This window comes from Urocitellus parryii, chromosome 3 (assembly GCF_045843805.1).
Source record: "Urocitellus parryii isolate mUroPar1 chromosome 3, mUroPar1.hap1, whole genome shotgun sequence".
Taxonomy (NCBI): Eukaryota; Metazoa; Chordata; class Mammalia; order Rodentia; family Sciuridae; genus Urocitellus; species Urocitellus parryii.
This window is the reverse complement of record NC_135533.1, coordinates 150,602,297-150,613,611: the sequence shown is the minus strand read 5'-3', so window position 1 is coordinate 150,613,611 and position 11,315 is coordinate 150,602,297. Positions and strand designations below refer to the sequence as shown.

At 57.6% G+C, this 11,315-nt stretch overlaps 1 protein-coding gene across 2 annotated transcripts; it reads left to right on the top strand.

The window, feature by feature from the left end:
• Selplg (selectin P ligand) lies at nucleotides 1–9,085 on the top strand. 2 transcript variants are annotated; one of them, XM_026409230.2, is made up of 3 exons: nucleotides 1–96; nucleotides 3,257–3,477; nucleotides 7,165–9,085. In XM_026409230.2, the coding sequence occupies exon 3, from the start codon at nucleotides 7,170–7,172 to the stop codon at nucleotides 8,433–8,435; it is 1,266 nt and encodes a 421-aa protein (XP_026265015.2). In that variant the 5' UTR covers nucleotides 1–96; nucleotides 3,257–3,477; nucleotides 7,165–7,169; the 3' UTR covers nucleotides 8,436–9,085. The 2 variants fall into 2 exon arrangements, with proteins under 2 accessions (XP_026265015.2, XP_077651707.1); XM_077795581.1 differs by lacking the exon at nucleotides 3,257–3,477.
• The last annotated feature ends 2,230 nt before the right edge of the window (nucleotides 9,086–11,315 follow it).

Genomic DNA, 11,315 nt, shown 5'->3' with positions numbered 1-11,315 from the left:
ACCACGGCAGAGGGTGCCACGGTGCTGTCTGGGCACTGAAGCGGAGAAGCCACTCTGGGCCCAGGAGGCGGGCCTCCCCATGCCCTGCTGAGCGCGGTAAGTGCTGGTTTGCAAAACCACAGGGAGTGGCCGCGGCCCCAGGGACCCCGGGGCTGCCTTTGGGCTCCGAGCAGGCCGGGGAGGACCACTGGGTCCCTCCTGAGCTGCAGCCCCCAGGGAGGCCCAGCCAAGGCTCCTCGGGCTCCGGCCCAGCGGCTTCCTGGAATCAGTGGCGCCTTATCCAGGCCCTTCCGGGGCCTGCACCTGATCATTTCTTTGCTTACAGCTTCTGCCTTAGCCGGGGCCGTGGGCATTGTGAATGCAAATTTCAGAAAAATCACAGGCCTGTCCCCAGAAATTGTGCAGCCCCTTCCTCTCACGGTGGGAAACTGAAGTCCAGTGAGGCAGAGGGATTCGCTTAGAGGCAGAGCTGAGACTAGGCCTGGAACATTCTAGAAAGGAGGAGGGGGCGCGGGATCTGTCTTGAAGCCGCAAAAAATTTCGAAGTCATGAAAATATCACCCTTTGACACTTTGGTTGGAATTGAGAAAGCGGCACTTCTTCGTGGCATGTGACTAACATGCAAATTGGGACACTACCGTTAGCAAAAGACAAAAGAGGGGAACTCTTAATTGGGAGACTCTGATTGATTGGAATTTGGGGTTCTCCAGGGACACTAAAGGAGAATGAGAGGGGCTGAGAGCCAAAGTGGATCTCCACACCCCACACCCCACGGATCAGGCTTCCTGCCACCTGGGACCCCTCTTTGTGGCTGGCTCATCTCTGACTTCAAGCCCCCAGGGCTGACCCCTCAGTGGACAGGGCCGTAAGAGGTGGCTCCCAGTCTCTAGGCGCCAGAGTGGCTTCCCTGGGGTCACCCACAGGTACCGCCTGGGTGAGGGACACCTCCCTCGATGGCCTTGGCCCCCAGCCAGGGGAGCTGAAACCCAGAGAGCAGAAAGGGCTGGGTCGCCTGCAGGGCTGAGCCCCCCCTTGAACCTCCGCTGGGCCCAGAGCCAGGTGGGCTAGGATTGTGGAGCACCAGAGGGGCCAGTGCCCCTGTACAGGTGGGGAAACCAAGGCTCAGTGAGGAGAAGCAGCGCCCACTGCCGTGTGGCAAGGAGGGGGCCTGCACAGCCCCATGGGGACCAGTCCTGGCCTCTCAGATCCCAGTGCTGACCTGGAGCAGGACATGCGCAGTGGGGCAGGGGTTAGGCAAAGGGTGGGCTGCGGGGGATGTGTCCATGCCCTGCGACTTCAGAAAACCCTCACCTGTTTTTTTTCTTTGTATGAGGATTGAACCCAGGGGCACTTAATCCCCGAGTCACACCCGCAGCCCTTTTTAGTTTTTATTTTGAGACTGGGTCTTGCTCAGTTGCTTAGGGCCTCACCCATTTGGTGAGGCTGGCTTCCAATTTGTGAGGCTCCTGCCTCTGCCTCCCAAGTCACTGGGATTACAGGCCTGTGACCCCCTCCCCTCGCACGGCCCACCATCACTTTGGAAGTAAAATCAGGAAGTTCAGATTCATTTGTGCAAAATACGAGGACTCCGGTGTACACGGCCAGCACCCTGGGGTTCCATCGAGTGAAACGGGGCTCCTGGGGAGGTGGGGCGTTCACTCCAGGAAAGGGCACGTCCTGGGTCACAGACCCCTGGGGCCAGGGCTGGGTTCCAGTTCCCGCTCCCTGCGTTCCCACTGTGACTCAGGAGCCGGGTGGGCCTGGGTGTCCCCGGCTTTCACATGCGTCCAAGGTGGTTCCCAGCTGCATGGGCTCCTCACTCGCACACAGGACTTAGAACAGGGCCTGGCTTGCTGTCCCCCCCACACCTGCCAGTCACAACCCCCAGCAGGCGGCTGGGGTGCCCTGCCTGCCGCCTCCTTCAGACAGAGAGGCAGGGCACATTAGAGCCGGTCCCAGGGCGGGGACGAGGTAGAGGTTAAGGGGTGTCCCTCGTCCTGGGCCGACTGGCTTTTATTGAGCCCTGTGTGCTGACCACTCTGCCTGGACTGACCCCTCCGACCTCCAGACCCCACAGCAGCTGGCCCCCTTATGGAGGGCTGGACTTGGATTTTCCACGGGTGTGAAAGCAACACCTAGTAGAATCTGCACTTGGATTTTTGAGCTTTGACCTCCCTGGGGCTGTCATAAGAAGGCGTGGCCTGAGGTGCTTTTGCCCAGCTGTGGGCGGAATAGATCGGGCCAAGCTGCCATGTTTGGTGTATTCGGTGCATTTCCGATTTGTGATTCTCTTCACTTTACCATGGGTTTGGGGGGAGAGTACCCCATAGTAAATCAGGGGCATTTGTGTTCCAGATGAGATACCCAGGGCTCAGAGAGGTCAGTCAAATGGCCCAAAGTCACACAGCACGTCTAGGGACGGAGCTGGGATTGAACCGGTTGACTAGCGGGGTCCTGGTGGGGGTGTTCTGCTCACGGGGACTTCACTCTCTAGAGGGGCCTGGGAAAGACCTGCACCTCAGTCTGACCTACTTGTTGATCTGGGGGTTCCCCTTTCCTTGTGGCTGCCTAACCCACACCCCGAGAAGCTCAGGCCTCTGGATTCTGAGATTCCCAGAGCTCCTCAGAAGGGGAGTTCCCGGGGACACCTCTCCTGAGCGTCCCAGGGCGGCCACCCAACGTGGTCCCCAGAGCTGGGGTAGGGCTCCTTGCTCCTCCCTGCGGCCTGGGTGGGGCTGGGGCAGAAGCAACTGGGTTTAGGGTGACAGGCAGAAGCAGCCTGACCTACTCCCGAGGAGGAGGAGCCCTAGGACGAGGCTGTCCTCAGCCCTCCCTCCGGGCTCCTGGAGAGGGGAGGTGGAGGGCGGGGCCTGGACGTGGCTCCTCCCCTGCAGAGGGGAGGTGGAGGGCGGGACCTGGACGTGGCTCCTCCCCTGGAGAGGGGAGGTGGAGGGCGGGGCCTGGTCGTGGCTCCTCCCCTGGAGGGGAGGGGGAGGGCGGGGCCTGGACGTGGTACCACTTGAGCCACATCCCCAGCCCCAAGAGATGCAGCATCTTGTCCTTCCTGTCCAATGGGCTGAAGCCGTCAGAACTGTCTCGGGCCCCTTCCTAGTAAAGGCCTGGACGGCAGGGACCTCTGCTGGGCTGGGGACTTTCAGTACTAATACCCAGAACATCTGGGACAGGCTGGTCACTCCGGGCAGGCCCAGGCAGGGGGATTTGGGCTGTCCCACAGTGCCACATCTAATCTCCACAGAGCAGGTCTTTGATGTCACCTGGATCCGAGTGGCTTTCCTCGCTCCCACCGTGGAGGCAGGGAGGTTGCATCTCTGTATTGTCCCCGAGTCTGCAGTCTGTTTCCTCCATTCCTCTGCCTGCAGCCCTGAAGAGGGTCCCCCTCCTGGAAGCCAGCATCGGGGACCCTCCACACGGCGTCCCACCAGAGCCTCACTACGGCTCTTGGAGCCCATTTTACAGGTGAGAAAACTGACGCTCAGGGGGGAGAGGCTCAAGTTAGTAAGTGGAGGTGACCTGGGATCCCGGCCCTGCGTCTCTCGCTCCTCCCAGGCCCTGCGGGTGGGTGTAGGCGGCCGGCAGTTGGTGGTGAGCCGCGTTAGGGCCACCCCCAGGCTGCGCGGTGGGGCCTGCTGTCCAGGGCGCGGCCCCAGGGGCTGGAGGCGGGGCCTGGCCTTCCTGCCCCTCCCTCTGCTTCCTGGAAGCCGCTGAGGGCTCTGCCTTCCAGGAACCGAGAACTACCCCGCGGGGCCACGAGGGTTTCAAAGTTAGGAAACATGATTCCGAGCTGGTGGCTTCTCCCGTGGTCCCCTGCCACCAGAGAGACGGGGCCAAGGTGGGGCCCCGGGTTTACCAGCAACCAGGAGCTCCACTCCAGGTGCGGAGAAGCCCCGTCCCTCCGGAGGCAGGTGGGTGGGGAGATGCACGGGTGTGTGTGTGTGTGTGTGTGTGGCGCGCCACATTTATTAAGCACCTACTGTGAGCCTGGGACTTTTGCATCCATCTTCTCGTTGCATTCTCTCAGCAGCTTGATGAGAAAGGGACCATTTGTTCTCCTCTTTTTACAGACTGGAAATTTGAAGCTTAGAGAGGCCAGGATCTGTCTCAAGATCACACAGCTTGCAGGAAACCAAATCGGGACTTGAACCCCTTTTTGTCTGATCCCCTAGTCGTGCTTTCAATCCTACATCCTGTACCGTCCCTGGTAAATAGGGGACTGAACTTTCGAGTGAGGTGACTTCAAGTCCTTTATCTTACGGTGCCCTCTCCCCACCTGGGCTCCCACGTCCACACACAAACACATGGGGCTAAGCCCTCTTCCAACAAGCTTTTGTGTCTTTTGCCCCCTCATAAAGCCTTCCTGAATCCTTACTGGGTTCAACTCCCATCTCGGCCACTCACCTGCTGTGTGTCTTTGGGAAAGTCGCCTCACTTCTCTGAGTCTCAGGTCTGCTTTCTCCTCCAAATCACACGACTGGAAGATGAGGGGAGATACTGGAAGCTACCCCAGTGCTGATGGAGGGTCCCCCCTGTCCAGGGAGCCTCCAAATACCTGCATCCCTCCCCCAACACAGCTGCCGCTCGACACAGAGTTTCCTTTTGAAAGTTTTTATCGTGATAAAATATTCAGATGCAACACAACATGGTCACTCCCTATTCTCTTCTCACCTGGGCCCCACTCGCCTCCGACCTGGGTCCCGTCCCTGGGATCTGCCTCATCTAGACACGGGGAAGAGTGGACTCGGGATCCTCCTGGCTGGCTAGTTCCAGCGTGCTCTAACGTCCACGCAAGTGTGAGAACTTGACCTTCACGTGCCCCAGGGCCAGTGGCCTTCACTGTGCTTGATCCACCTGTCACCGCTCCCCCGAGTCCTCCTTCGGGCTCTGTGCATCATCAGGCCGCAGCCAACATTGATCCACAAGAATCTGTTTGAGTCCCTGCTTTCAGCCCCTGGGAGAATACACCTGGGACCGTCCCAGGGCAGGGTGGCAATTCTATTTCTAGGTTTCGGAGGAACCACGGAGCTGTTGTCCCTAACGGCTGCCCCATTTTGGGTCCCCACCAGCCATGGAAGAGAGCTCTAGTTTGTGCATGACCTTGTCACCAGCTGTTATTTTCTATTTTTAAGGTTACAGCTATTCTGGAGAGAGTGAAATGACACCTCATTTTGACTTTATTAATCAAGAAAAAAAAAGAGCTAGGTGCATTTTCTAGTAAAATTTAAAAAATAGTTTTGGAAAAGGGATGCCATCAATAAAGTCAAAAGAATTGTGTTATATTTGGGGAAAAATTATAATGCAGATGATAGGAAAAAAAGGCATGTGTGTGTGTGTGTGTGTGGGTGGGTGGGTGGGGGGGTGTGTTCAAAATGACACCAACCCAAAGACAAGTAGACAATGAATACAAAAACTCAAAATATTACAAATACTTAAAAATATACAACAAGAAACTGAGTATGGTGGCCCTCACCTGTCATCCCAACAGCTCGGGAGGCTGAGGCAGGAGGATCTCAAGTTCAAAGCCAGCCTCAGTGAGGCCTTCTAAGCAACTCAGTGAGACCCTGTCTCTCAATAAAAAATCAAAAAGGGCTGGGGATGGGGGCTCAGTAGTCGAGTGCCCCTGAGTTCAATCCCCAGTACAAAAAAAAAAAAAAAAAAAAAAAAGAAGAAGAAAAATTCAATTTGGCTACCACAGCGTCCAGAAACATATGTGGAGGAGGAGGGATCTTACATCTATACAGGATCTAACTTAGCATCACTTTTAGAGATTAAACATTTGGAAATAAAATGATCTCCCACCACTATGACAATAATAAATATACTCTGTTAAAATACACACCACAGGGGATTCTTAAGGGCAAGGTTTTGGATTCTGTAAACAGCAGCTAGTGCTGTTCTGAAAGGTCTGGCTGATCTCCTGTCCCCAGAAGGTGCAGCTAATGGCTCTGGGCCCCTAAGGACTTACAGGGTGTGTTGCCTAAAAGAGCCCAGGCACTGGAACCCTACAGAGAGCTGGCCACATGGGCATTTGGCCCACATCACGTCATTGTCCTGAGAGAAGCTGGGGGGTATCATCCCCAATGTCTAGGCGAGGACACAGCCAAAGGAGGCAGGACCATGCAGAGATGCCCAGAGGGAAGAAAAACGAGGCAACCTGAGAACTGGCCAGAGCTGTGGGGAGAGGGAGCCAAGATAGGAGAAGGGGGCAGAGAAGCCACCTCACTGTGCTCTGGCACAGGACCAGACTGAAGAGGGCTCGAGCAGCTTTACTGTGGACTGTGTTGCAGACCCTGCCAGTGGGCGAGGACCTGAGCACGCACCCTCTTTGATCTCTCGATCTCTCTCTCTCTCTCTCAGTGCAGGGGTTTAAATCCAGGGCCTCATGCATGCCAGGCAAGTGCTCGACCACTGGACTCCATGCCTAGCCCTTTATTTCATTTGATTTTTGACACAGGGTCTCACTAACTTGCGGAGGCTGACCTCAATCTTGCCATCCTCCTGCTTCAGCCTCCCAAGTAGCTGGCATGACAGGTGTGGGTCACTGTGCCTGGCTGCATGTTTCTCTCTTTATGAATTGTACACAGGTACCACTGTGCTCTTGGGATAAATTATTAATATCTACAACAATAGAATTAACAAGGGATGACATGAAAGTCAGTATAACCATAAGCTCTAGGACCCTCTTCCGATGCCTCAGTGGGTTATCTTGCCCATAAACAAAAAATTTTAGTCAAAGTGCTGGATGTGGTGGCGCACGCCTGTCATCGCAGCAACTCCGGAGGCTGAGGCAGGAGGATCTCGAGTTCAAAGCCAGCCTCAGCAAAAGCGAGACCCTAAGCAACTCAGTGAGACCTGTCTCTACATAAAATTCAAAATAGGGCTGGGGATGGGGCTCGGTGGTGGAGTGTCCCTAAATTCAATTCCTGGTACCAAAAAAAAAAAAGAGTTTTAGTCAAAAATGTTAAGGACACAAGTGAAGCTCTTATGTCCCAGAGGGAGACTCCTGGGTGGCTTTGTGAATGTTGATAAATAGTAACAGCTGCTACTGCTGAGGGTCTGCTCTGTCCTGGCCCGTCCTGGGGTGGGGTGCCCGTCTCAGGCGGAGGAGCCGGCCGTGTCCTGATGTCTGTGTGTCTCTGTGTCTCCCAGGTACCATGCCCCTGCACCTGCTCCTGCTGCTGACCCTGCTGGGCCCTGGCAGTGCCCTCCAGCTGTGGGAGATCACCCACAGAGCAGCTCCAGCCCCCCAGCCTGCCCGGGTACGGAGACAGGTGGCCCTGGAGGACGACTACATTGACCAAGACTATGGCACAGAGGGCACAGACCCTCCGGAAACACTGGACAATCACACGGGGACCGCGGCGGCAGGCCCCAAGGTTCTGACCACAAAGGGCACATTGGAGCCGAGCGCTTCTGCGGGGCCCGGAACCCCCGGGCCAGCCACGGCGGAGGCTGCCACGGGGCACTCTGCTGGCCTGGCTGCAGGGGGGACAGCCACGGAGGGGCCGAGCACAGAAGTGGCCACGCCATGGGTGTCAGTCACAGGGCCGCTGGCCACAGAGCTGACCTCTGCGATTGCTGCATCTACAGAAGGGCCTCTACCCGTGGAGACAACAGCCACGGAGGGCCTGTCCACAGGGCCAGCAGCCACAGAGGCTGACACCACTCCGTCCGTGGCCACCAAGGCAGAGACCATTGCTCCAGTGGCCACCGAGGCAGAGACCACCCAGCCTGCGACCACTGAAGCAGAGACCACTCCGCCAGTGTCCACGGAGGCAGCGATCCCTCCTCCAGGGGCCACCGAGGCAGAGACCTCTCCGCCAGGGGCCACCAAGGCAGCGATCCCTCCACCAGGGGCCACCGAGGCAGAGACCACTCCGCCAGGGGCCACAGAGGCAGAGACCGCTCCGCCTTCGGCCACTGAGGCTCGGACCGCGCAGCCTGTGGTCACGGCAGTTGTGTCCACCGAGAAATCCATGGTGAAGTCCCTGTCCAGGGACACCACCGCCACCACGGCCTCTCGTGTGACTTTCGAGGGTGCCATGGCGACAACCAGCCACTTGCACAGTCGCGAGGTCGTCTTCCCCGGAGGCTCCGTGGACCCCAGCTCCACGGGCGCGTCGGACCTGATCCCCGTGAAGCAGTGCCTGCTGGCCATCCTGGTCCTGGCCCTGGTGGCCACCGTCTTCTTCGTGTGCACCGTGGTGCTGGCCGTCCGCCTCTCCCGCCAGACCCACACGTACCCCGTGCGCAGCTACTCGCCCACCGAGATGGTCTGCATCTCGGCCCTGCTGCCCGAGGGGGGCGAGGGCGCCGCGGCCACGGCCAACGGGGGCCTGCCCAAGAGCCAGGGCCTGAAGGCAGACACCCGGGAGGACCGCGACGGGGATGACCTCACTCTGCACAGCTTCCTCCCCTAGCTCGAGGCCCTGGCCCGGCCACAGCTCTGGGCTTCCCGGGAGACCCTTGGGACTGGGGGTCTTTAGGGAAGGAACTCTGGCTGCCCCAGACAGGGCCCCAAACAGCCAAGGTCCTGGGGCCGCACAGGACTGGCCAGCCAACCAGGCGGCCACATTGCCTGAGAGATCCTGGCCCCTCCTGGTCCCCCATCTGTCCCAAGGTCCCTTTTATGCTTCCATTCTTCCTTCCTCCAGCCCACCTGGGTCTCCTCCCCATGTCCCCAAGGAAGACTGAGTGCCTGTGCCCCACTCCATCACTATATTCTTTTTGTTTAGGGTACCTCGGATTGAACTTGGGGCACTCGCCCACCGAGCCCCATCCCCAGCCCTAGTTTGCATTTTATTTAGAGACAGGGTTTCACTGAATTGCTCAGGGCCTCGCCGTTGCTGAGGCTGGCTTGGAACTGGCGATCCTCCTGCCTCAGCCTCCTGAGCTGCTGGGATGACCGGCCTTGCACCCGGCTCCCGTCTCTATTTTCCTCTCGTTGCCACGGTCACCATGTAGAGGAGCATTTTGGAGGGGTGCTGAAGAGCATGGGGTTCCTGGGGCCATCTCCACACCCTGAAGGGCTGTGTGGGTGGTCTTGGGTGCCTTTCTGGGAAACCCAGGGTGAGGCCTCAGCCTGTGGGTGCTGGGGTGGGGTGGGGGGGCCATGTGCACCCATGAGATTCCATCTGGTGACAGAGGAAGCCCATGCTGCCCCTCTCTCCTTCCCCTGTGGCCGTGTTCCAGGGTGGCTCTGTCTCCTTCGCTGCAGTGTCCCTCACCCAGCCCTGGACCTGGCCACACACAGGCACTCAATAAACATGATGAACAGACGCTTGGTGGCCAGTCCTTCAGTGTCCAGGCCGCCTCCTCCAGGCAGCCTTCCCAGCATCCTCCACTCCTCAGCTGTTTGCCTGTGACCCTGGGGCCCTGGGGAAGCCCCCTTCCCAGGCTGATGGGTTGACTTCTGGGTCCCCTCATGGGCCTTGGGGGCCTCTGCACCCATCCTTGAACAACTGGGGGAGAAAATAAAGGGCCCCATTCAGCCCCCCATGGCCATTTTATTCACCCCGTGACCCAGTTGTGACCTACAGAATCACGTTTCCCCGGACTTCAGGCTAACGTGGCTCTGTGTCCCCCCCCCCCAGAAGCCACTGGTTTCTTCTTTCCACGGGGGGAGGGCTCCACCCCACGACACCTGGTGGCAACTGTGCTACTTCTCAGCTCAGAGGGGCGGTCCTTAAAGTTTGGGGTCATCAGGCTTTTTCTTCAAGGGCAGTCGGTCAACACTGATGCTCCAGCCGGTCACTTTGTCTAGGGTGCAGCCTCGCCAGGTCCCAGAGGTGGGTCATCAGTGACTGTCGCAACTGTGTTGAAGTACAGCGGGGTCAGGCTCTGCAAGTGTGCTGACCTGTGATGTCACTGTCAGGTGACAACCCTCCCAGGTGACCAGGCATCCCAGTTTGCCTGGGGCTTTATGATTTTTTTGTTTGTTTGTTTTGTTTTGGTACCAGGGATTGAACTCAGGGGCACTCACCACGGAGCCCCATCCCCAGCCCTATTTTGTATTTTATTTAGAGACAGGGTCTCACTGAGTTGCTTAGGGCCTCGCTGTTGCTGAGGCTGGCTTTGAACTCTCGATCCTCCTGCCTCAGCCTCCCAGCCGCTGGGATTCAGGCGGTGCACCACTGTGCCCAACTTCCCCAGGGTCTCCTCAAGGGGTCCTTCTGCAGGCTTCCCTTCCCTGAGGGCTTCTTTCCTTGAGGATGCAGTGTGGCTGCGCAGGTGTGGCTCTCCTTCTCTGTGGGACCAGGGCCGCTGACCCTTGGAGCTCTCCGTTTGGATTCCCATCTCTGCTCACCCAGGTGCAGGATTGAATCCAGCCTTGCTGTGGGTGCTCAAAGCAGCCACCAGGGGGCGCCCGCCACCAGCCCCTAGAGCCGTTGAAACCTGCCGCTGCTTCTATCTGGTCTTGGAGGAGGCAGGAGAGGTCCGGACCCAGGGCGGTGCCCCAGACCACGGGGCGCTGCTGAATGCTGACAGAGGGCTCCCTGGAGGGAAAAAGCCCTGGTGTGTAGGGTTTGCATACTCCTCCGTGGAAATACCTCAGGGCCAGTTTTGAGCCACCAAATATTAAATAGCAGAGAACAAGATGTCAATAACCTTGAGATCACAGATAATATCAGGATGTAGCGAAACACAGGAAGTGGTGAGTTTTGAGCATCGATGACCTTGGTGTGTGTGTGTGTGTGTGTGTGTGTGTGTAGAACTGGGGATGGAACCTGGTGTCTGGCTCAGGCTAGGCAAGTGCTCTACCACTGAGCTGCACCTCCAGCCCCCGATGACCTTGGTTTCTATTTAATTCATTTATTTTCTTTCTTTTTTCTTTTCTTTTCTTTTTTTTTTTTTTTTTTTTTGGTACTGGGGTTTGAACCCAGGGGAACTGCACTTCTGAGCTGCATCCCCAGCCCATTTTATTTTTTGAGACAGGGTCCTGTTAAACTGATGAGACTGGCCTCCACCTTGAGATCCTCCTGCCTCAGCCTCCGGGGTTGCTGGGATGACAGGCGTGGGCCACAGCACCCTGCTGACCTGGGTTTTAATGTAAAGTATTTATTAAACAACAGACGGAAGAGTTGCTATGTGGCTTCCAGGCAGACACGGCTGGCTCTTGTCACCAGTACCAGTCCCCCCTGCCCTTGAACATCTCCCCAAACACCCCCTGAACCCACACACAGGAGCCCTGCGAAGGCTGTACTTGTGTCCCTTCTACAGAAGAGAAAATCTCGAGGCTCAGAGAGATGACGCCCCCTTCCCCAGGCCAAGCACGAGCATCTGGGGCTGGAGCCCAGGTC

Bases quoted from the DNA above. Each gene is read 5' to 3' on its own strand.
- Selplg (XM_077795581.1), top strand. From the start codon at position 7,170: ATGCCCCTGCACCTGCTCCTGCTGCTGACCCTGCTGGGCCCTGGCAGT.